The sequence below is a fragment of the Leptonotus elevatus genome, chromosome 14 (assembly GCF_054856555.1).
Source record: "Leptonotus elevatus isolate MCC_2025b chromosome 14, RoL_Lele_1.0, whole genome shotgun sequence".
In the NCBI taxonomy this organism is placed as follows: Eukaryota; Metazoa; Chordata; class Actinopteri; order Syngnathiformes; family Syngnathidae; genus Leptonotus; species Leptonotus elevatus.
The window spans coordinates 16,261,970-16,288,519 of NC_141252.1; the positions used below are offsets into that span (position 1 = coordinate 16,261,970).

Here is a 26,550-nt window from a genome sequence, read left to right on the forward strand (position 1 = left end):
AAGAACTTCTGGATTTATTTTAGCCTTACTTCCTCCATCACTTTAATTGTTTATTCTGATTAATAGATGTAAAAAACTCTCAAATCTATCTGTTTTTCAGGTTTGCACAGTCCAAAGTCCAGTGTGGGTGTGCAAAACTGGAAACACTTGAGTACTTTGCCAACAGACTCGCGCGCACACATATGTTTTGTCCATGAATTTTATGAAGGCAGTCAAACAGGAGAGAACTCAGCGCTGATTTTAAAGTCGCAGAACACCTGCTTCGCTTCTGTGGGAGAGAATGTTCAGGGGTTGCGTTTTAGGCATTATTTGTTTAATTTTTGTTTACTCTTCATACACACAATAGAAATAATTCTATCTGTTAGTGAAAACATCACATTTTATATACAAACTCCCATTTTTGTTTAATGTACAGTACATTTTAATATTCGCCTGAATTTTACATCTCAAGTTTTATTTTTGTATTTAACAACCTCAACCCTCTACTATGAAAAAGTTGAAAATCTTGAAAGAGACTCCTTATTAGCATATATTTTCAGAGCTTCTCACGCAGTCATCAATATGCCAAATCTCATTTAGTATGCAAAACTTCCTGAGGTCGTTTTGTCCCTGACAGGAAATTCTTTTCTTATAGAATTTTCTCAGCTGGGCTCTCACAATGTCGACACAGGTGATAAAAAGGAGCAGACTACTGTATGTTGTGTGCGTGTGTATAAACGTTAAACGTTCGTCCTTTGTTCCATTTCCCTCTCACCACATTACAGCCTTGCTGACCTCACATCCTGTTCTAACGTTAGGCATTTTAGTGTTTTTACAAACCAATGCAGCATTTATAGCAGCCTCTAGTGTTCTCACAGTCTGTTACTGAAAATGCAGAGATTGAGTGCATTTACTGTACACCTGCATCAAACAAGCTTACCCACACATATTTATGTCTAAAAGAAAGGGAAAACAAGTTAATGACAACATTTTACCAACCGCGGCTCCTTTGGCTCTGGCCTGAAAGCCAAACCGCAACGTCTTGACGCACGCATGATACGGCTGTTGTCTCTTGCCCATATTACTCACCTACCAGTCGTTTTATGATTGGAGGACAGACAGCTCGCGAGGGCACTTACCTTTGGCAAAAAAACATTTAAACTAAGCTTGATGATTCAGCTATTACTGGTGCTGCCAGTGTCAAGTTTGACATCCAATCAACTTTTTTGCTTGTTCTATTTGGAACATTTGGACATACTTACCTGCTTATATATTTCTTGGTAAGATAATGCTTTAATGTGACAGAAATATCCATCCATCCATTTCCTGAATCTCTTATTCCTGACTTGGGTTTGAAGTAAAATCTCTCTTTTTGATGTATGAAAAGAACATGAGGAAAAATAATAAGATAGATAAACCTAAACTTAGGCCAGTTTTTCCTAATAAATAAGTATCTTTAGTCCCTCTGCTGCTGCTCGCTGTGGATGTCTAAAAAATACAAATAAATAAAATTAGTAGAAAATAATATTTTGCACATATTTATTTTAGTTTTTTAGGGAAAAAAATATTCTTTATATGAATTAATGATTTATATATTTTTAAATGAATGATTAAAGGTTCAAAAAATTTCATAAAATTACCATAAATGTCCATGAAATTGCCAAAAATGTGACTGAATTGAATTTGAAAAAAGGCAGTAAATAAAACGTTCAAACCCAACTGTAAAATGTCCAAAAACTAAAGAAGAATGGCAGAAAATGACCATAAAAACTGTCAAAAAAGTCAGAAAATTGATTTTAAAAAAGGCAAAAAAGAAAATGTTCAAATAGTAACCATAAAATGTCCAAAAACAAAATAAATCCCGAAAATGACCATAAAATGTACACAAAATTGCCCAAAATGTCAGAAAATTGATAGCACAAAAAGGCAGAAAAAAATGTAAAAAAAATAAACATAACAAGCATAAAATATTTAAAAAAAAAAAGAAGAGAGGCAGAAAATTGCCATAAAATGTGTTCACCAGTGTCAGAAAGTTGACGGAAAGGCAGAAAAGTCCCAAATGTATGAAAAACGAAGTCTGATAAATTACAACAACAAAAATCCCCAAAACGCAACAGGAAAGCTAGAAGAAATTGAATGTCTGCATATTGGATGCTGCTCTCCTACTTTTGTGTTGTGGTGCAGCTCTAATTAGCTCTTGGGCCCTCAGTACATTAAACTAACAGTAAAAAACTGTTTCCTTCATCACAAACTTCAAATGTTTTGCTGCTCCAGACAGATTTTCAGTTTTTTTATTCTGGCCTAAAATGGCTCTTTTGACAGTAAAAGTTGTTGACCCCTGGCCTGAGTTAGTCATAAAATATTTGCAGTGGTCTTTATTGGTGTAAGCATGTGTTCCCACCTTCCAGTGATAATGAAAGACAAAATGCATCTTTGTGATCGCACTCAGTAATTTTTGTTTTCACCCTCAGCCAGTCACCAAGGCTACCTAAAGAAGGGGAAACAATCCATGGCCACAACTTCTTCATTGGCTTTGGAGGAAAAGGGGCCAACCAGTGCATACAAGCTGCAAGACTGGGGGCTAAAACCGCAATGGCCGCCAAGGTATGTACAGTACTGTGGAACTGTCTGTACTGTGTGCCTAGTACACCACACCGCCACCGTAGGCATTTTGTAATTAGTAGGACAGATGCATGTACAGTACCATCGTTATGCAGTTATAAGTCCACAAAACTTTATAGAATTTATTCTCACCATGTGTGTCATGATGGCATCAACGGACCTGTCCTCCCTCCCATGATCATTAACACAATGCTCATCTGTCCATCATCAGAGGCGGGCACTTCAGTTTCTCTTTTGAAAAATTAAACATTTGAAAAAGTCCATGGACTATTTGGACTTTTCTTAGCGGTTTGAGCTATGCTCGACTGTATAATGTTATTGTAACCATTAATGAATTCTAAGACATGTGTCTACCGCGACTATAGTCCAACAACTTTTTCGCAACTCCCAAAACTTCATTTTACGGCATAAACTCTCCATATGTCTCATTTTCTCTTGATCAATACCAGACTGCGTGCATACGCCACCCACTCTTGCCCGCCTTCAAACAAGCCTATTCCCATACGACACAACCCGAAGTCTCCGATCAGTAAGCATAGTGTGGCCTTTCAACCCAAGCACTAAAGCACCGGAGCCCCACCTCTGTCAGAACAAAGAGACCCGATCGATAACAAGCCAGTGCAGGAGGAGCTCTCCGGGCATGGGGAGAACCCAAAAATAGACATTCTGGCTTATCAAAAACATCCAAGACAGAAGGCCATTCTTCAAAGAGGATGGGGCCAAGCAGCCAATACCAGCCCAACCCATCATCACAGACAGCTACAAGTACCCGTATTTTGGCATGTTTTTTGGAAAGCGTGGGTTCGAAGAAGGTGCCTCGGGCCAAGGTGGGGACCCCCTCCGCAACCCAAAGTAGCTACAGATGTGGACGGAAGAAAGGAAAATGAAGCGAGGTGGGCATGAAGAGGCGTAAAGGCGGGGTAATCGTGTCTTCAAGGCTTGGCGCAGCTGGTCGTGTGTTTGCGCGTGTGTGCTTTTGTTGACTTTTGTGTGTTCGTTTTTACTCATTTTCGGCGGCGGCACCATGCCAGTATGCTGGCAGGGCACACGAAAATCCAACCCATCTGAGATTTCAGTATACACTTTTCAAACGTTGCCGCTAACCAAGTCTGACCCTGCTTGACACCTTCCTTGTTGTAATCGTTTTGTCTTCTGTCTATTGTAGGTTGGTAAAGACTCCTTTGGAGACAGTTATATTCAGAATTTCAAGGACAATGGCGTGTACACAGGTAAGCAGCGGTGTTTTGTAGCATCGCATGCCAAATTTTGTTTCCCAAGACAACATCTGAAGGCACATTTTTTAGTTTACGTTTGGAATATTGTTTCTTCTTACACTGAGTTTTATATGCATTAAAAAGTTCCAATATTTCCAAAAACGGTTATGCTTATAAAGTTAAATTAGTTTGCATAGCTTATGCTCGCTGAATCCAGTGTTTAACATTTGTAGTCCTGAGTTGACTAAAAGTTTGGGATTTATATGCTAACAGCTTGTTTCAAAAATTGAAATATTCTATATCTAAAAACAAATGAAATGGGGTTGCACAAGCTACTAAGAATGTACCGTAACATTTCACCGTCAAAACTTGCCACGTGTTTTCAGTACCGATATTTTAAAAGTGGCAGTGACAGAGGCACCTGTCCATGCGTCAAAACATTGCACTCCTCTTGGTCGAAAGTGGGTGGCGCCTTGTTTGCCGTGTGCGTAAGAATGAAAGACAGAGAAAATGAAAAAAAAGAAGCATGCAAATCTGTAAGTCTTTATCTTATGCAGACAGCGGACACGACAAAGCCTGTGTGTAAAACATGCTTTAAAGCCACTCAAGCTAGAAGGGGGAAAACCTCCAGTACAGCCCAGTGCCCAGCGGTTGCTGTTGCTGAGCAACAGGTTAGCAAATGTGACACATTTTAACAACTAGCCTTCAAATACTGTGCAAGTCAAAGCACTCTGAATTATTTTGTGACAAGTGGTTAGTGACTGGCTCCATTTGACGAGTAATCAATAGTGTTTTTTTCTAAATTAGCAAAGTAGAGCCCACTGCTCAGCTGCATTGGGTCACATTTATTCATGATACGTGGTTTTAGAATCAAAGTCCCAATTTTGGTCGTTGTTTTCTCTCATCATTCCTCACTTTCTTAGGCTTCGTTGGACAGACCTCTGATGCAGCCACAGGCGTTGCCTCCATCATTGTCAACGATGCAGGTAAAGGCTTTTGAATCCAGCCAATACCCCAGAGCTGAGATCTTAAAACAGTCCCTCCAGGATTTCACAGGCATTTTTTTAAATAATTGTTGTGGGCTAAAATGCCTGATTTTGAAGTTGCGATTTTTGTTGTTGTTGCTCAAACACTTTTTTTTTGCAAATTTTAAGAATTTTGTGGGTTTTTTATGATTAATTGCGGGCTAAAAGAATCAATAATATATAAAAGAACTTGCCAATGCTATGAAATATGCAGTGCTTAATGCTATCATGGCCAGTCATTGCCATAACTACTACTCCATGCTTCCACATGATCTCTCTGAAAATTATTATTTTGTACACTTTAAATTAAGAGAGTATGGTAATATAGCTTCAGTTTATAATTCTACACATTTAAAAACCACGTAACTATCTTCTTTGAGCACTCTCACTGCTCACTGTTCATACTGCTGTGTGCACACAGACACGCACATTCTCAGCTTGCCATATTTATCAGTTAATACACACTCACACATACAAGTGATCCAACCATGCATATCATTGTTTTCTAATTTGCTATAACATATCCATATGACGAACAATCCACTGCAAGTAAAATCAAAATGTGTGTGCGATGCAAATGCGGCACATTTGCAGTTGCATCCATTTCTGATTTCTAAATAGCAATAAGATTTTTTTTGGGAATATTACAGTTCAGTTACCCCTGGATTTAAAGGGAATGAGAGAGCAGCTTCCTTTGTCGGAAAGAAGCCGGTGACTATGGTGACTCCCGTAATGGCGCAAACGCAAATTTCACCATCTACGAAAATACAAAAAGAAAGAAAACTCCATCCATGCGCACAGGTAACCCACATTCTGTGCTAGACTTGTGCAAGGCATGAAAATAGGGCCATATGGGTAAAAGTGCAGGCAGATACAGTAATATTTTATTTACTATGGCATCACTAAATATAGTTTTTAAATAATGTCTCTAGGTCTAGGTAAACCCCCCCCAAAAAAACTGACATTTGAGCAGGGGTGTGTAGTTAATTAATTATTTAATCCAATGTTTAGCCAGAGGTCACCTGTTATAGGTTCCAAGTTAGTCCTAAATTATGCTAAAAACATAAGCATGCAAGCAGGATATGAATGTCCTGAAAATAATTTTTTTTATTTTTTGCATTCATCCAAAAACTATGTGTACAGTATTTCAATTCTCTGTACACTAGATTTAAAATACATGAAACTCATTTGTGTTCTTCATGACTGACTGAAACACAGATGGCTCCTTACAAGAACGTCACTACATATTGCCCACTTTTAACGCCAAATATACTGTAAATTGATTTACATCCATCTCATTTGACAGCCAATGTGTACCTGAAAATGATGTCAATGCTATTTTAATCTGTCACGTAAATCAAATTTCAGAGAGTCTGGAAACTCTCATTCATCCTCACAAATCCACATGTTTGTCTACAAACAGGTGCGAATGCCATTGTGATCGTGGCCGGTGCCAACATGCTGATAAGCAAGAAGGAGCTTCAGAATGCTCTTCCAGTCATCAGTTCTGCAAAAGTTCTGGTTTGCCAGCTTGAGATTTCCCGCCAAATCTCTTTGCAGGCATTACGCATGGCTCAAGAGAATAAAGGTCAGTGGATGTCTACTTTATGTACTCATGATTTCAACTTCTGAGTTTGATTTTTGGACACAGAACACAGTGTACTAGATTATGGGAATTATTGGGTATAAACACTACTGACCCCTTCAAATGTGACATAAAACATTTTTCTTTGTTTTTTTTTTGTTAAAGTTAATCCTGTTATCAGCATATTTCTAAAAATGTGTCTGTGAACAAACAGATCTTCACTTCTGCCTTGCAGTTTTTTTTTTGTTGTTGTTTTTTTTTTGTTTTTTTTTACATAACAGTGAAGTAGCATTTCTGTCTGATAAGAGTCGGCATCAGTGTGTTGTATAAAGTGGACTCTAATTATTCATCCTATTTGGGCAGAAGCATGTCATGACGACACCCGATAAATTGTGGAAAAAAATGCTTGTCTTCCTTAGTATACATTTTCTATTTCTAACTACATCCGACATTTCCAAATACATGCGTCAATCGCACCATCAGGGTACTTGTTTGCTTCCTCCTTGTCATGGTGACCAGGTTACAGAATTTGTCATCTTTAACAGCGTCCTATTATTAGAAGCCCTCGGCGTCATTAAGACGTCTGGGGAGCTTCTCGTCATGACCCGTCACTAGTAATCGATGGCTGCACGCTGCCAGAACGAAAACGTCACAGCCATAACTGTGTTACAGATGGGATACCCAGATGGCCACGCCGAATGCCACCCTCTTTCACCGCGCTCCCCCTCTCTTACCATACCACGTGATTAGACCGACCATGTGGCAGGAGAGAGACGAGGAGAGCGAACGAGCTTGGCAAAGAAACCACCTCGACGTGGTGGCACCGCGGCATTGTGTAAATGGAATTCTCTGGGGAGGATGGGTGTTAATGTGTTTGGCGGTGAAGACTTAATGACGCCAACGATGAAGTACTGCTCAAATTACGCAAATGTCAGTCGCTTAAGACAACATGTACTGTAAATGCCAGCTTTCAGAAACAACTATCAAGATTGAAGAATAAGGTTTTACTCTATTGGGGGGAAAAAATCAAATTCAAGACAAATATATAGGATTTACTGGTGAACAAAATGAACAGGGAGAGTAGCTTCTTAGTCGAATCTGGCTCTCGTCACCTTGAATTCAAAAAGCATTGTGTTCTTGTATTCATCATCTCCATGCAGCTTAAGGAAGTGTTCCTTTAATTTTGCTAGATAGCTAATGCTATACTAGAATTGCTCAACTTGGCATTGCAAATCATACAGTTAAGACGCTGACTTCCGTCACTTAACACTATATTTATAATGCATTTTAAAAACCACCCCTGTTTTCTTCAGATGGAACCCAGGGGCAGGAGATACAATGAAAACAGCAGAGGCCCCAGAATTGAACCCTGTGGAAAACCATACATTCCGTTATACATGTGAATTCATATTGCACATATTTGTCCAACAAACTTTCTTTTTTTTTCTCGACATAGTTAGTTGAAGGGATTACAATAATAAATCACACCACGTACCATCATCACAAATCAATTGAGCCGGATATGACTTCTGCCGAACCCCTGAGACTTACTCACCGAACCCCTGGTTAACCCAGGTTAAAGCAACTGGATGCATAAAATTGAATTTCGAATTGTTACTGCCACCTGTGGTCGAAAAAATTTAACTGCATTTTCCCTTCTTCACATACATAACGCACACATGACGTCACATCTGCAGACAAAGGGTGGGAAATACGAACCCGAATACAGTCTGAAAATTATTGAACAGCTAAGGTATTAATCTACTAATTTGATAAAATAAATGGTCAAATAAAAAGGCAATTGTAAAGATATTTGTTGCAAATTGTTACAGAGTGCAGCTTTAAGAACCACTGATTTAATCAGATAATGGCATGAATTTAGTCCAGAGAACTTCAGAAATGTGTAAATTCACTTTTTTTTCCTGTGCCTTCAACCTGCCTTCCTCCTCCACTTTCTTCCCTTTGTATTTCCTACCACATTTAATTAGAGCTACTTAAAACCTATTACGTACTTAGTGATGACTCACTCGTCTGTACTCGCCATCTTCCTGTTTTCATTCCCAGTTTTTCTAAAATCATGTAACTGTTTCATAGCACACTGTATAAGGTTTTGTCAGCATTATTTGCTACACTTCAAGCACAGGCTTTGACGCATCTAGAGTAAAGGCTACCAGACATGACTCAGTTTGTGTGCATCCCAGAATTTCAACATCTAGGCCAGGCGCTGGGCTGCTTTGTTTATTTGAAAAAGTAGATTTATGTGTTGTCACTGACACCTGGAAAGTGAATAAGAGCAACATGAGACCAACATGCTCACTAGTATGATGTCAACATCAGCTAGGAAGATTTTGTCCTGCATCTGCATATTTGGGATTTCACAATAGCCACACTTGCCTGCATATTGATTAGCTTCCATCCTTAGCAGTCTCTTAGTTGCTGATTACATGCACACTTCATGAGCGCCGGGCTCATTTATTAGCCATCAGTGCTGGAAATATCACACTTGGCGCAAACACTGTGATCACGGCACAGATGGAAGATCCAGGAACAGATAGAGGAAATAACATTTTTACACTCTCCTTGGTTTAGTCCATGACTTCAAACTAATGACAAAACTATTGACAACATGAGCATACGATATGAGTAAGACTAGTACATGACTTGGTGATTTTTACAAATAATAGTTTACGCATGCGTCACTTCAGTCAAAGATTCCCCAAATCCACATTTTTTAATAGTATTATCAAACTAATAAGGTTTGGCTAATTTGAGGGGATGTGATATAGCAATTTTCTAACTACAAGCAGAATTATGTAATTTTTTTATATACCTGTAGATACCGTACCGGCTGAAAGTGGGTATAAGAAACATATGGGCTTTTTCCCCACAAATTAAAACATTGATCTATTTCACTCGGCAGCGAGTATTTGCCGCAGCCAGCTGCTTGCGTCTACTAGCAGAATCAAAGTCCAGAGTGAGCAAAATAAATGAGAGTCCAAAGCTAAAACAAAGCATTTTAACTCATAGAGACAGCATTTCACTATGTGTATGTGGTGCATGGACATATAGCCAAACACAAATACCCCACCCACTTCATGCACTTTCTCTGGAAAAAAATAAAATAAAAATATATTGCCGCTAGTTTGTGAGTCCACTGGGGATGAAAGGCTGCACTCTGTGCAACTGACCTTTTTTCTATTGATAATTATAAAAGAACAGAAAAAGGCAGAATCTTTATTTATTTATATTTATTTGTTTTGGTGAAGGAGAGTCCATTTGGTAGATTTGGTCTATACATAATCACTGAACACAATGGGCCTGCCCCTATTTTCATTCCTAGTGCGAGAAGAATTGAGCATAACGGGGCATTTGCGCTATTCTGTGCCGTTGTGGAATGGAATGTAGCCTTTTCCCAGGCAATCGTAGCGGCATCTCTCATTTGCGTTAGGTGCACGCCGGCCTTGACATTGCGACCAGCTTTTATCTTTAAACCAAGAACACCATCTAGAGGAGTGAGAGAGAAAAAATATCGCAACTGCTTCATGAAGCTTCATTTCGACATTAAGATGTGCCGCACCATCAGGATGATTCTACTAAAGGGGAAGTCAACCCCCCCAAAAACCTGTTGACAATAATATGTTCTATGCAGCCCCACTAGTCTAAATATGGTATTCTGGTTAATATTGCGTTAGCGGAATATGAGTTAAGCAGCAAAATCCAGGTAACAACCAATCACAACTCAGCTTCAGAAAATAGATGAGCTGTGATTGGTCATGGCCTAAGCCTTGAGCAGCTGTGATGTCATCTTCAGTCGACAGCAAGTGGCAAAATGGCCGCCCCCTGAGATGGATAAAAACGACTGGATTTTAGTCATATTTCACAAATGTAATATTAATCAGAATTCCATGTCTAGATTAGTGAAATCACATATAACACATTATTGTCAAAAAAATTTTTGGGGTTGATGATAATAAGATATGAAGAAGCTGAGGCACTTGCTATTACAGCGAGGAATTTATTGTCGACACGTTTCGACTCGGAGTCTTCATCGGGGTTCCGCCTGATGGGCCTTTAACTCTTTGACTGCCAGACGTTTTCAGAAAAGGGATGCCGTCAGTGCCAGCCGATTTAAGCATTTTGACTGATCTTTCAAGGTCCACAGAAAATGTTCTGTTTGGACTATGGAAACACACGTACTACCAAATGAAAGATTGGACTTTCATCTTTCATCAGAAAAAAAATTTGTTTCTACCTTATTCCGTTCTTTAGTAATCAACAATAGAAAATGGCTAGTTTGACCCAATTTCGCCTGTTTTGGACCAAAATACGGAGAAATCAAGCTTTTAGTGAAACGATATTATTTCATGCATTCTAGTGAATTTTACACTTCTTTTTGTCCATGAATGATGCCACAAACACCTAAATAGTGCTTTACTTCTATAAAACACTACCACCAAGAATGAAAAAGTGTTTTTTGATAGCAAAATACGTTTATTTACATTCAACAGTGTAACAATTTGACAACAATTTGGCAAACTATTTACAAATGTGTGCAACTGTGGTGCTATTTACAAATATGTGGATGTTTCAACGACAGTTTTTCTTTTTGTAACACTCTCCTGCGTGCAAGGAGACGCAACAGCATTTGCACAACAGATTGCCTCTTCGCGTGCTCCACTTTCTTGCAGGCCGTTTTTTCCGGGGAATAGCAAGTATATACTGCAGTGTGTGTTGCCATCAAGTCTAATATCAGGATCATGCTACGGTTTCGTTACGTCTCGCTTCCTCGTGTCCTTCAGTTGCTACACCGGGTTGTAAGAGATGTTTTGATCCATTTTATCCACTCCATTCATGGTGGCATCGTAGTCCAGAAACAGTGTCTTCTCCGTGATCAGACTGTACCCGCTCCTCCGATGAATATGCATTGGACTCGGGGTACTCTTCATTGTCCGACAAAATGTCCGCATGTGAAAGCTCCGGCGTTAGCAGCGGTAGCCGCGTTAGCCGGTGAGGCTTACTACGTGATCATAACAGTCGCGTCAAGGCTTCCAACTTTGGCGTCAAGCTCGGAGTCATCATCATCATCATCATCAATCTGCATTGGTCGATGCCAACTCTCCATCGCCCGATCGAATGTCCGATTGTGTAGAAGTACCCGGTCGGCTATTGTGCGCATTTTCCGGCCTTAGCAGCGCTAGCCGTGCTTAGCCGGTGAGGCTTACTACGTGATCATAACAGTCGCGTCAAGGCTTCCAACTTTGGCGTCAAGCTCGGAGTCATCATCATCATCATCATCAATCTGCATTGGTCGATGCCAACTCTCCATCGCCCGATCGAATGTCCGATTGTGTAGAAGTACCCGGTCGGCTATTGTGCGCGTTTTCCGGCCTTAGCAGCGCTAGCCGCGCTAGCCGCGCTTAGCCGGTGAGGCTTACTACGTGATCATAACAGTCGCGTCAAGGCTTCCAACTTTGGCGTCAAGCTCGGAGTCATCATCATCGTCGACATCAATGCGCTTTTTAGTATTGATTGATGCTTTCCGTCTTTGAAAAAAATGCTCAAGCGTGAGCTGCTTGCAACCGGTTGCTTGGTCATTGTGGCTTATTCAGCCATGTCTCCTCAACACTCTAGCTCCGCCTCACGTCTTCTACTGACGCCCACGGTGGGCGGCCCATCCAACCTTGTGCAAAGAGAGTCATCGCTGCCCTCTAGGGGCCAAAACGAGTCTTTTACTAATCAGATCTGCTTGATACTTTCAGCACAGCTGCCCAAGGCTTTCCTGCACCCGTTTTCAAAAAAAAACAAAAAAAACATAGGGGACGTCTTTTAACGTCCTCGGCGCCCTTCCCTAGGTTTATGCTAAACGTTTTATAACGTTTATGGCGGTCAAAGAGTTAATGTCAAATTCAAATCTTCATAACCCACAAACTGGCCAAACTATTCCAATATTTTTGAAGGGCAAGTATGTCATGTGTGACATGATCGTTGTGATTGTGTGTGTTGAAGTGCTAGCCATTATTTCCACCTAACGTCTACCTCAAAGCGCCAGGTGGCCCAAGCCCAATACAAACCCACGCAGATGCTCTCCAATGTGCCCACGCAAACATACACACACACTCACAAACTGGCTACACACTTGTACAGGGCAGACTTTGATATTGACGTCCTGGAATATACATAAACCTAACACATAAATGCGCACACATTTGCATGTGGCTTTATTTTGTGTACAGCATTAATCACCTCGTCAAGCTGGGCTTATCCTCACTTCCACAAAGAAATCGCAGCATTAGATGCATTAATGCTTGCTGCTCATGAATATGCATCAGACTGTGATGTTCAACTCGTAGAGAGGATTACAAAATCATCTCTGCTATGCTCTTAAATATAAACACAAAAGGTCACAGTGCATCTCACTCACACATTGAATGTATAGGTCGACTGTATGTGGTCGTTTAAACACACTTGAGCTGCCCTGGGAATTTCAAGGGTTACATCTCCAGGATCTGAGGTTGTTCCAACCAGTCTGTTTCCAAGTTAAAAAAAATTCCAATGCTAATTTAATCATTTAATAGAAGCTTTTCCACTTCAGCTTTCCTCTGTAGAGCAATCCCTAGCAGTAATTTATGTTTTATTCCATTGACATTTTAATAAAGATAATTCTTGACCTTGTTTGTAAATCTCTGAAAAAGCAGTATGTATTATTCTATTGTGGAAATGTACTGACTGCATACATTTACAATGTCTAAGCTAAATAATAGTATTTCGATGAAAGCACGTTCTGGATCTATTTTATGCTCATGTTTATGTTCCATATAGGACAGTGCGCACTTTCTCACTTATTTTTTGTTACGCTTCCCCAGAAAGAAGGAAATATTTCGCCCTGCCCGCAGCCCCCAACTTTTTGCCGCCACTTTAAATAGTACCATTTGTCTATAAAATTGTTATAAGTGCACCTCTACAGAGGAGTTAATACTCATTCCACAATCTCTGACAATGAGAGCGTCACTGCCATCTACTGTAGTGGATGTGCAATTACGCTTTATTCAAGTACGGTTCCCTGAGGTCACAAGCTGCTTTTAGAAGGACTGATAAGTGTCATTAATAACAATCAGCAAGTAATTAGTAAATGTATAAGGTAGTACAGAAGTAGGACACTGCTGAAGTATTACAACTTTGAACGAGTCAGCTTACATTATGGAGTTTTCTTCTGGCAAGGGTTACAAATGCTTCATGAATCTTGATGTAAGGAAGAATAAAGCATACTATATTTTAATACAATAAAACATCACAAATAAAATGTATTAAAATGTGAGATCACATTATCAATAACACTGACTACTAACTCTTCTTGTTGCAGTTAAGACAATATTCAACCCGGCACCAGCTATCCCTGACTTGGATCCTGATTTCTATCAAGTCACTGATGTGTTTTGCTGCAATGAGTCTGAGGTGATGAATCACACAAACATAAAGTTTTGCATTCTTTACCCTTAGCCATTAATCGGCAGTTTCACTGAGAAACACCCTAAAACTCTTTAAATTTGACCAATTCATCATGTTTGGCAAATTCTTACTTGAGCACATAGTTGTGCAAGCTTGCAGAAATGTAGGCTAATTGTTATACATTATCACCATTTAAGGACTTGTGTGGCGCCGGGAAATCTGAGAAGTTATGACAGCCCATGCAGACACACACACCTTTCCACAGTGATTCACCTACAGTTTATCTCCTGTATCATGAACACTTCTAGCACATCAATAGTTTCATTGTGGCCTTTAAACATAAAGTACACGCAAACATTGTGTGGTGACGCTGGGAATCGGTATCTCCGCCCTTTTACGGTCATGGTACCTCACGTCTTGGTCGTCGGGTGGTGACAGATGAGTGAAAGTGGGTGTGTTTAGCTGGGAATCATTGTAATAACAAAAACAGGGCAGATGTGCCTTTTGGATGAGTCAGCCGCCCCGTGGGGGTTCATGGGAACTGCTATTTGGTGTAGTGTTGCAGAGCAGAAAAGCGACGTATGGCCAGGTGTGTGGACATGAAAGGGAGTAGTGACGAAAGAGTAAAAACAGCCACAGTCATCTTAAAGTGCAAAGGTGGTAACTTTTGAAGAAAAACCTGTACCTGACATGCCAAGTGTTCCAGTTAGTCCGTATTTAGTTACGGGCTGTTGCTATATGTTCCGCTGTTATAAGTCAAAAATGTTCCTGAGAATAGTGTTCAAGTAGATATGACATGTTTTTTACCAAAGCAAGCGTAATTGATGAACATTTTTAAAGCAGAATTTGCTTGAGGATCTTCGACAATTTTTAATGTGATATGATCACCAATTACATCTTAATTTTTGCTTCTGAAACTGAAATATCTTCATTCATAGGAATTAAGAAAATACAAGTTTTAATATTCTTACTGTTGTCAATAGTTTCTTTGCATATCTAGAAAAGCTGCTAAAGTCTAATTTACGATTAGTAGTAGTTGTTAACACCCCACTTTTTCAACACCCAAGATCACGATTTATTTATATAGTACATTTCCATACACTAACGCTGCCCAAAGTGCTTCACATATTAAAATGCACTATGATAAAAACAATAGGGAAAAAAAGAATGCAGATATCCAGATCAACTAGCATGCATATAAAATGCAATCATCACTATTAAAACTAGAAATTAAAATAGCACTGAGATAAAAGACAAAAAATAGGGTTGCATATCGTGTCAAAAATGATTTCTTTATACATGCTGAGGGCCGCGAGAAAATGGACGGTGGGCCGCAAATAGCCCCCAGCCCGTAGTTTGGATAACCCTGATTTATATACAGTTGATACAAAAGCATACACCCCCTTTCTCTTCCTCAAAAATGTGTGATGTTCTTCTTTTAACAAGAAAACCCTCATCCTCTGTAATGCTTTATTTGCTTGACCAAAGTGATGCATGTAGAAGGTAGTCATTTTTAAATGAATACTTCTCTAACATCGTAAATCCAAACTGAGCATATTTTATATATTTCTTTATTTTTGATAATATTTATGTACTAGATATATCCCTTTTATTGGATTTCAGTCGACTGCATTTGAGTGACTTTACCTCAACCTCATTGAACTATTGTAGACGTCAAAAATTCATTTGAACTATTTTTATTAGTTTAACATTGTTTTCCGCTTTTGTTAACAAGAGTATGAAAACTTAGAATTTTTTTTATTGTACATTTAGAACAGATATAAAATTTGTGATTAATTGTGAGTTAACTCGTGAAGTCATGCAATTAATTGCGATTAAAAAATGTAATCGCCCGACGCTCCTAATTTTTAATAATCTTTTATTTTATTTTTATTGAAATTAATCTCATTACTTTGATAGTTAACTCACGATTAATCATCAATTTTATATCTGTCCTAAATGTACAATAAAACAATTCTAGGTTTTCATACTCTTGTTAACAAAAGTGGAAAAACATGTAATTTAATGAAAATAGTTCAAATGAATTATTGACGTCAATAGCCGTCAATGGCAGTGAATGAGTTAATATCCTTTGAGATATACATATTTTTTTTAAGTCCTCAATATAATAGAATTGATCAAAACAATTACACAAAGATGCTAAAAAAATCTTCTTGGCTTTGAATGTACAATTTATTTGTCTTCAAAGCATCTACCTCCGTAGTGTATTTAATGTATACTGCACAAACACCTTTAATTGCGCCTCACTTGTAACAAAGGAACGTGTTAGTGTGTGTGTGTGTGTGTGTGAGAGAGCATTTACTCACACATGACGATAGGCAGAAACTTAAACGTGGTCTTATTCTTCTTGCACACAGAGGGATTCCGGGGAATAGATTAATGCCCTGGTGTGAAGCCAATGACTAACAAAACGCTTTTTCTCTTCTTCTTTTTTTCCCGCCTGACAAAACTGCATGGCTGCAGGCTCTTAAACATTGATACACTCTAGTTTATTTTTGAACTGGTCCAAGGTCATTGTTCACTTTGACACTGCACAAAAACATAAGAAAGATCAGATCATCAGACCGCCATTTGACACTAGTGTCAGTCCTGCTTGAACCCTTCCCCGCGAGGTTATCTGGCATGCACACCGTCCAGGTGTGTGCGCTTGTGTCTGTATGCATGTGTGGTCTCACTGAACCAGGGTGCAGATGGCGGTGGGGGGCAAAGGCGGATTAAGCAAGACACAGTACAGGCTCTCCTTTCATCATCAGCCCACATAAGATGTTAAAGTGCTTTATTAGAGGGACCATGTCATCTTTCGCATCCATCTGACGATCTCACCTGCCAAAAGTGATCTTCAGCCCAATTGTGAGGATGAAAGAGAATAGTGTGCAACTACTTAAATGAAATAGTGAAACAAAGTCACTGCGCTGCAAGTGGTGACAAATGTGCTCTTAAAAATGTGGTTGTGCGTGTGTGACAGGTAAAATGATCTACTGTATTTAAGTAGCTTGCTAAAATGTTTTTATTTATTTTTTAATTTAGCAAACAGGGGTGTGCAAGCTTTTAATTTGAGGACCTTATACAGAAAAATAGAAGGACACAAGGGCCACTTTAAAATTATTTGACAAAAATGTACTAAACATACTCAAATCAATCAAGCAAACTATTATACATATTATTTATATTTTCTAATTAGTTTGCTGCACAATAGGCTCTTAAAGGTGATACGGCAAATAGTTTATGATTTTTGAGGTGGCCTTGTATCCCATTAACTAGATCCACTACTGTAGCCCAATCCCATATCAACATTCAGAACCAAAAAAAGTGCAAACTGTACTAAGATGACCAATTTTTAAAACTGTTATTTGAGGATCATTATGTGATATTTTCATGAATCAGACCTTGAAAGAGCAGAAAGTAAAAGAAAATGGAATGATCTTTTCTCACCGCGGTATTTTGAAGAGAAATTTACTTCTTTTTTTTATACCATCCCTTCTCTACTTTTTTCAGTTTGTGGGCCGTGTCAAATGTCATTTTTAATACTTTGTATATGCCGGAGGCTTCTAAAAAAAAAAAGGGGCTAGTGGGTCACAAATGTCCCCCAGGCCATAGTTTGGACACCACTGATCTATAAACTGTATGTAACACATTGTTGAAAAAGACTGCTGAGGAATATGTTGGAGGTTAAATTTAAGAAACATAAGCATTTACGTTATTTTATAATCCAGTCTGTAGGTGGTTAATGCTTCTCAAAAATTTTCCATAAAAAAAAAATATTATAAAAAAAAAACACTAGTGTGATCCACTTACAATACCGGTAAGTGTCTTGGCTGCAGGCAGCCGTTCTGCTTAACAATTGTCAGGACTTTCATGGCCTAATCATTCAAAGAGGCCTGCTGTGATTGAAATGCCCAAGGCAACATTCGGCTGCTCTGCTAATATGTTCACTCAATGTTTGAGACTGACTGAGTATGATTGGGTGCAACATTTGTCACAAGGGTTTGTCTGATTAGGCTTTGACCGCATGTTGTGTCCAGTTTTGTTGAAAGTGAATACAAAAAAATAATAATAATAATATACAAGCAATTTGACTTTTTACAAAGAACACATTCATCATTTTCCTTGTAATCTAGGCTTCCTTGGTTCACAAGCTGATACATGTCAGATGTCAGAAATCCATTACAATGGGTGCTCACGCAATTTTTGAGTCATCGTCCTTTACGAGTCATCGTGATTTTCCCTCCGCAGTCTCGGATACAACCCACACAGGCTATTTGTTACACGACATAAAGTGCCCAAATGAATTGCTGTTTGGCAACTTAAAAGCAAGACTCTGTGTCTGCACGACAATCTTCACCTTATTTTATCTTGTTAGATCTTTACTAATATTTATTAATTTAGATTTACAATTTTATCAAACACACTTGTCTACAAATAAATACTTTTTTTTTATTGAGTATAAGTCAAATATTTTCACACACCCCATCACTGTTATTAAAATAAACAAAATAAATAAATAAATCATATTACAGTAGATGCAATGCAAAAAAAACATGAATTGCTATTTTTTGTGTGTTGTGTGAAGCAAATTTTATCTTTTTAAATAATGATAATAATTATTACTATTATTATTATATAGACTTTTGTGTGATGATTATCATCGAAGAATTATTGTACTTCCCTTAATTTTAATATTTTGAATTGAAGTCCTGCTTTGTTGCCATTTTGTTTGATTGCCGGATGCAGCAGCACAGTCAGACGACGTTCCCATCAAACATCTTAGCGCTACAGACTAGTGTTGACGTATTGAGAAAAGCTTCGACAAGAAATCTGTCTGACTGCACCCAGGGTGTAATTAGAAGCTGACTCATTCAAAGAATGGCTCACACAAAAGAGATTGACAAGGGATGCATTACATGCTTATTTAAATACAATATTAATGCCTTTAGTATTCTACTCCATTCGTTTTACACTACACCTCGTAATAATTGCAATACATTTCTCATCTTGTGCCTCCATCCAGGCTGAGCTGCTGACGGGTTTATCAGTGAATAACGTGGAGGAAGCGTGTTGTGCCGGCAGGGAGCTGCTGAGGCGAGGATGCGGCACAGTTATTATCACCTTGGGAGCCCAAGGATGTGTGGTGCTCAAGGCACCAGACTCCACCTCGAAACATGTGCCGACAACGCCAGTCACTGCAGTCGACACCACAGTAAGCATGACACGTCATTAGTAACATACTGTGTGACTTCCTCTCAACATCTGATTCCAAGAATTCACTATCGCTGCGATAATCCTTTTTGGTTCACAATCAATATCTCAAACTGAGATTATGATGATTGTTGTTGTTGTTGCTATTATTATCATCATCATCATCATCATTGCAGGAATATCAGAGAAAGAGGTTGTTATTATTATTTCATTTGGATTATGCAAAAATCTGATTTCCACAAAATATACCAGCTAGTTGCCAGCCAATCTTATTATTATTATTATTATTATTATTATTATTATTATTATTATTATTATTATTATTATTATTATTATTATTATTAATGATAATTAATAGCTAATATTTTGTTCCACAATTCTACTAGTTAGTTTGATAATTCAATATTTATATGCACATCGTTTATAGTAATACCATTTGAATGGCGCTTTGAAAATTACTGTCATTCTCAAAGTGTATATTACAGTTCCATTTATTTAATTAGTTAATCCTTACTAGTTCAAGGCAAATTGTTGGAACCATTTTATGTTGGTGCGTTTTTATTTATTTGTTTCTACAGAAATATAAGATACTTGTTCTGTCTTTAAAGAAAACAATGTATGACACTAGTTTATGATTTTATTGAACATATAAACACAAAGAAAACACATTACAAGTCTAAAATAGAAATTGAAGTAAAAAAGAAAACAAGAATAGGAAGAAAGAAAATACTTTATATGTTCAAAAGGGGTAGGAGGAAGTTAAAAACTTATCTAGTCCTATCCCTTATTCGTTTTATGTTGATAAAATAATAAGGTAATGTATTTCAACAAAAGGAAATGTATAAACCTAATCATATACACAAGTGCATAGGCATATACCATAATACATTTATAAATCATACCCTCATTCTCACATATACAATTTTCATTAAACTCATACCGATACATCCAAAGAAATTACAGCATATATTTTCACAGCTCGTACTTTTTTTAAACTTTGCTTTTAAACAATTGTTTAAATTCAGCAAGTGACTGACATCTTTTCAGGTCAGTTCCAAAATCATTCCACAAATTAACACAGAAACACACCTTTGCTTAATATTTGTTCTTGTTTTAATTTTTTTGTACACTTGTACCCTTTATGTTATAAGGACTCTCTCTAATTTCAAACAGCTTCTGAGTACTGTGGCAGAGTAGATTGTTGTGTACTTTATACATGATTTGTGCAATTTTAAATTCAACTAAGTTGTAAAGTTTCATTGTATTTGATTTAATAAATAGTGAATGAGTTGGCTCTGTATATTTTGATCGGTTTATAATTCTTATGGCTCTTTTTTTGCCGTTTGAAAACAGGATCAGTATTTGTTTGATATGCGTTTCCCCAGATTTCCACACAATATGTCAGATATGGTAATAATAAAAAAAACAATATGTGTATAATGATTTCTTATTCAAGACATCCTTAGTTTTAGAGAGTATTCCTATATTATTTGACATTTTCCTTTTGACATTATCTATGTGTGAATTTTTCATCAATAACTACTCCAAGAAATTAATTTGTATACACTCTTTCTATTTCAATTTAATTTATCATAATTTTGACCTGTTGTGTGATGTGTCTAGTACCAAAAACTATCAACTTTGTTTTCTTTAAGTTTAGTGATAATTTGTTCATATCAAACCAATTTTTTAACGTGTTAAGTTCATTCTACACAGTAGTCAGAAGCTGCTTCAGGATCTCTCCTGAATAGTAGAGAGTTGTGTCATCGACGAATAAGACACTTTTGAATATTTTTGAGGCACAACAAATGTCATTTATATACATGATAAATATTTGGGGGCCTCGCACCGACCCTTGGGGGACTCCATGAGTAATCTTCAAGTGTTTTGATTGTATATTGTTAAACTATGAGTACTGATATCTATTATCATCCATTTATATGCCAAACCTCTTATGCCATATCTTACTTTTGCCAGAGTGAATCAGTTTTACAACTTTGGTGAATGGGTATGGAGGAATAAATGAGTTTCTTTGATTGTAATCTTTGATGGAGGCCAGAAATGTTTGAGCTGTTTTATCCCAACCTCCGTGGCTTGTTTTCAGCATTAAAAGTGAAACGCTAATGCAGCTCTGATGTGTTGCTTTCTATAACTTTAAATAGATCATAAATGAGGCTACTTAATTGTTTGTGTCATTGGTTCTGTTGCTGAGTCACTTCACTATTGAGACTTTCATTGTGCTATAATTATCATGGTTAGTGACTCATCTTCAACCACTTACACTTATGGTCATCGAAACACCCCAAATGTCTTTAAATGAACGCGACCATTACATATATATTAGTGCTGTCAAAGTTAAAACGTTAACTAATTAATTAATCACAAAATTATCGCATTAATAATGTATTAATTCAGATTAATCACACTATTAATTTTGACCACAGATTGTCCTTTAGCTTGACAGTGCATGGCTACGTTAAAGGTAGCACAGGTTGTGTTTGAGCAATAACCATAACTACGTGCATTAAATGAAAGCATTTAACAAATGTTTGTGTATGACATTCAAAATATTTGTTTATGTCAAAATAAATCTGGGGTCATTTTTTTCCATTTTAAATCATGCAAGTAATTAACTGATTAGAAAAAGATGATGAGCGTGTGCAGTGGATCAAAAAATGGAAGTTGTCATAATATTAAATGCCGAAAGAATTATATATATATATATATATATATATATATAGATAGATAATTTTTTGATTGGAAATATTCAACAAAATGTCATAATTAGAGTTAGGGTTCACAAGCATGGAAGAATGTCATATTAATGGAACATTAAGCCTTAAAATTTGATTTACTTACTGTTCAAATATGAAACAGATTGCAACCAGTTTGTTAAATACAGTGGTTCACAGTTATAAACCTGAAGTACATTATCATACAAATCTTACAGTGTACATGTACAAAATTTGAGTTTTAAAAAAATCGCAATAATTGACTTAATTAATTAATCGGTATTGAATCGAATCATGACCTATGAATCGTGATACAGATCGAATCGCAAGGTATTAGGCAATTCACACCCCTAATATATACATTAGAGTTGATATTTATCATATACTTTATAACCGTAATGTGAGAAAGTGTTCCACATCTTGTTGTTTTCCCGAAATCACTCATGGCATTTCAGGAACAAAGAGCTCACTTTCTTGAGGCTCTGTGACTTCTATTGTGCCCCCGCATTGTGAAGTAGACACACATTACTCCCCTCATTATTCACTGTGACCCCCCCCCCCCCCACACACACACACACACACATCCCGTCCACCACCATCATCCACTTCTGTGACTCACCTTTTGGGCCTGCATGCATCAGTCAGCAGAAAGCAGCGCAAACCTCGCTGTGGTTAGGCCTGCTGTGTCCCCCCCCACACACACACACACATTCACACCGGCCCTTCTGTTCTTTGATGGGCCTATAACTTGGGGGGTGTTTAACGCTTTTGGACAAAATAATCCCTCTTCCAGTAAAGGCCTTTTACTGGAGAGGGGGAAAGCACGCTATGTTATCTGGGTTTCCATTCCTTTTGAGCCTGCTTTGGAAAGAGTGTGTTTTTGGTTATGATTAACTCTTCTTTTATTACAGCTTTGATTTTGTTTTTAGCAGTGGTGACAGGTTTGGAAAGATTCAAGAGGCACCAAACTTGTCGACACTAGTGCTTGTTTCTCATTTTAAGCAACTGTGATTTGAGTTTATATTATTACACTGCAGTGCTAATATCACTGCCATTTGCACAGGGCACATTTTAAATTTGTGCGGAGGCTGGTTTGAGCAAGTATTGGTAATTCCGCAGCAGCAATCTATGCGTGACTGGTACCGGCATGCCCATCAAAACGTAACGTGGTTGCCAAATTCACAAACAGGCACAGCGAGTCTTGTGCCTGCATGAAAATCAGGATACGCCAGCATTTCCACATGTGCCATCTATTAAAATCGAGCTCTTAGAGTAAGAAAAAGAATAACCAAAACCGGATTGATAAAGGAACCCAAACAAAGCATAACTAACAATAAAAAGTGAGAACACTTCCAAACAATATCTAAAAGGAATGCATAAAATGTTGTGTATTATGCTCTTATTTTGAAAGACAAAATGCACCAGCTAATCTTAGCTAAACAATCGATATGCTAACTTCATCTGCTTTTAGAAAGGGTAGTAATCAATTTGGGGCCACATATAGACATCCGGCGTGCCTATTGGGTACCCCTAATTCACCAGTGTCATTTCCACAGTAAAGCCCTTTTCACACTGCTCATAGCAGGGTGCAGCGCGTCGTTGTCGTCAAACCCATTCATTGTGTATGTGGTGAGGGGAGGGGCCACAGAATGCAGTGTTGCTGCGCAGCGCAGCAAGAGGACCACTGCCATGACAGCAAGACGCCTCAAATTTGAATTTTTTTTATTCAAGGGTGGCGGTGGCGTGGCATCAGACAAGCACCTCCAATTGGAGAGGAGCTGGCGGAGAGATTTTGTGTTATTTTGATGGACTTATTAACAAGCAAGAGCATGATTACACTATCTAAGTTCCGACTGAGCCATTCGTTTTTCTCTGCTGTTCGTGTCCTCCTCCTCCTCGGCAAAATCTCAGTTTTTACTTCCTGGTAGGTTGCTACGTCAGCACTTCCAAATATGGATAATCTGGAAACCGATAATTTCACATTGCCGCGTGACTCCTTCGCACTGAACGAGTGCAGTGTGAAAAGATCTTAAGAATGCTAAAGAAAACTGTTATCAGACAAGCTAACAGTTAGCTTAGCTTCTACTACGGCTAACTAACTTCGACTGCTACTAACTACTACTGTTACTCTTTTTCTCTGTAATTTTCATCAGCTTGGATGCCTTGTGGCGTCATGCTTCCTCTCACAGGGCCGTCTTAAAAAAAAACAAAAAGAGCCGCCTTAGTACTGCGACAGACTTCTGGTTTATGGAAATGGAATTGTGATTGTCAGTGGACATGCACCACACGCTAGAAGAGCAGTTTTTTTTCGTCCTGTACCCTAAAAACTGATTAGTCAAATTTACAAACAAAATTTTTTATTTGACTAGGGGTGTAAATTGCCTTGTACCTGGCGATTAGATTTGTATCACGATTCATAGGTCACGATTCGATACCAATTAATCCCGATACGACTTTATAAATTGATTATTGCGATTTTTTTTTAAACTCAAATTTAGAAAATACTAGTCAGTAAACTTGTACATGTACACTGTAAGATTTGTATGAAAATGTATTTATTTATCTGAAAATTCAGGTTGCAGGTCTGTTTCATGTTTGAACAGCACTGAAATAAAATATTATTGCTTAATGTTCCTTTAATATAACATTCTTCCATGCTTAATGTGTGAATCCTAACCCTAAGTAAGACGTTTTGTTGAATATTCCCATAAAAAATTGATTTTTAAAAATTGATTTTTAAAAATCGATTCGGCCGCATATTGAATCGATTCGAGAATTGCGTGCTGTAATATCGCGATATATTGCCAAATCGATTTTTTCTAACACCCCTACATTTGACCAATTTGACCAATCTAGCTAGTAGTTATGTGTCCAACAGATTCTTTAGTTAAAACAGCCACTCTAGAATTGTAGTTTTCAACCAATATATATTGGTGATTGGGCCAATTGATACAAATTGGTCATTCTGACCAAGATATTGGTTAATCTGTTAAGGCTGACATTTTTGGGGGAATCCCGCGGGTAGAACAGCACCACTGATTGTGGCACCCACCTAAGTGGGGCGAAATTTGTTCTCCGCTTCTGACCCACCCCATAAGGGAGTGGTGAGTAGCAAAAGGAGATGCGCTCAGGAATCATTTGGTGATCTAACCCCCCAATTCCAGCCCATAATGCTGAGTGTCAAGTAGGGAGGCAAATGGGGCCCATTTTGTCTTTGGTATGACTCAACCAGGGATTGAACCCACAACCTCCCAGTCTCAGGGCAGACACTTTCCATTTTTAAACACTATATTATATTGTAATCACTTATAATAATATAAATACAATAAATTGATCAAATAAATATATTTCCAAGTGATCTTTCCAAACTTACTTTCTATTGTAACTAATTTCGTTCGGTTGTTTGGCTAATCAATAAAATTGGTATGCCCGTAACCACCCGGAATGGTCAATGTCGGACTAATCTATTGGTAATCAAGCCAAAATGAGCTTAACCTACTAGATTGGTAGTTTTTTTTTTTTAACCAATCCATTTTTAGAGTGTATGCATTTTCCATTTAAATACTTGTTCATGGTAATGGAGAAACTGGATCAAATTTAATTGGGCTTGTTTTTTCCCAATGAATTTATTCATTGAGAAGAAAAAAGAAGACAGCAGTTTGTCTTACTCCACCTTCTACTTTGCACAAGCATACCAATAAGGTAGCGTTGAGACCATCGTCCCAATAAAGGGCCACTGTTATTCTGGGCTATATTATTAGAAACTTCCTAATAGGAAGGCAATAAATTCATACACTGACTTAAATGGAAGCATACTACTTGTTCCAAAATAGTATCATCTCCAACGCTGTGCTCTTGTGAATTACTGTACACCCATAAATACGAGATGATAGGGTCATGAATCAGGATTTTTTATTTATTTTTTTAATAAGCAAAGCAGTTATCTCACACACTCTCATACATTACATTTTCAGGACTTGGGTGGCCTCGGTTTCTTCTGTTCCGCTCCAGGAGGTCCACCCCAAAAGACTAAATAAAGGTAGACAGCCCCTTCTAATCCAGACATTACAGCTGCTACACGGTGGGTCTAGGCAATCACATTAGTCATAGTTTTTCTTCTTTTTTTTCTCATGACTGGAGAGACCATGGAGCAATTGAATGATTCCTTCCAGGAACTCAACGGTAAAGGGAAAATAGCGCCCGAGCGTTGCATTCCTGTGCCGAGCACAGTCTGGGTTAGGATGACACAATGAGAAAAAACTGCCACATCACCTTGTTTTAATGGATTACATGTGTATAGAGCAGCTGTTGTATAGCACGCCAGATGTTGGTCCTGTCCACTGCCAGTATGTTTTGCGTAGTCCCACGGGGTCAGTGTGAAACGTGAAAACGGTCAAGATTAAGCTTGCAGATGGATCAAAGATGCAAGTGGGTTAATTGGTCCAATTAAGTGTCTGTTTGATCTGTGAAGCTTCCGCCCTTGTTACTTCCGAGGACTCGTCTCCGGCTGTTTGGAAGCTTCCGGACATAGAAGCCACTGTGAGTCAGCGTTGCCCCTGAGTTGGTCTTTGCACTCCCCTCGGTGCCTTTCATTCACAAAGGCTGTAGGCTTCGGGAGTCTGCACCATCTGTCATTGCAAGGATCACAGGAGGGTGAGAAATACAGTCGCTGCTTTTTGAGCCTCTGTGAAACCGAATTTCCAATCCAGTATTATGGCCATTGGCATACA

At 38.2% G+C, this 26,550-nt stretch overlaps 1 protein-coding gene across 3 annotated transcripts in view; it reads left to right on the forward strand.

Moving 5' to 3' along the window:
* The window catches only part of rbks (ribokinase), a 39,548-nt gene that overhangs the window by 7,402 nt on the left and 5,596 nt on the right, over positions 1–26,550 (forward strand). For 2 of the 3 annotated variants that reach the window (XM_086095716.1, XM_086095715.1), the window contains exons 3-8: positions 2,451–2,583; positions 3,767–3,830; positions 4,739–4,801; positions 6,264–6,428; positions 13,786–13,877; positions 18,901–19,089. In XM_086095716.1, the coding sequence (XP_085951842.1) occupies positions 2,451–2,583; positions 3,767–3,830; positions 4,739–4,801; positions 6,264–6,428; positions 13,786–13,877; positions 18,901–19,089 (706 nt within the window). Of the gene's footprint in view, positions 1–2,450; positions 2,584–3,766; positions 3,831–4,738; positions 4,802–6,263; positions 6,429–13,785; positions 13,878–18,900; positions 19,090–25,794; positions 25,860–26,550 lie in introns of all 3 variants that reach the window. The other variant, XM_086095717.1, reaches the window with a different exon arrangement.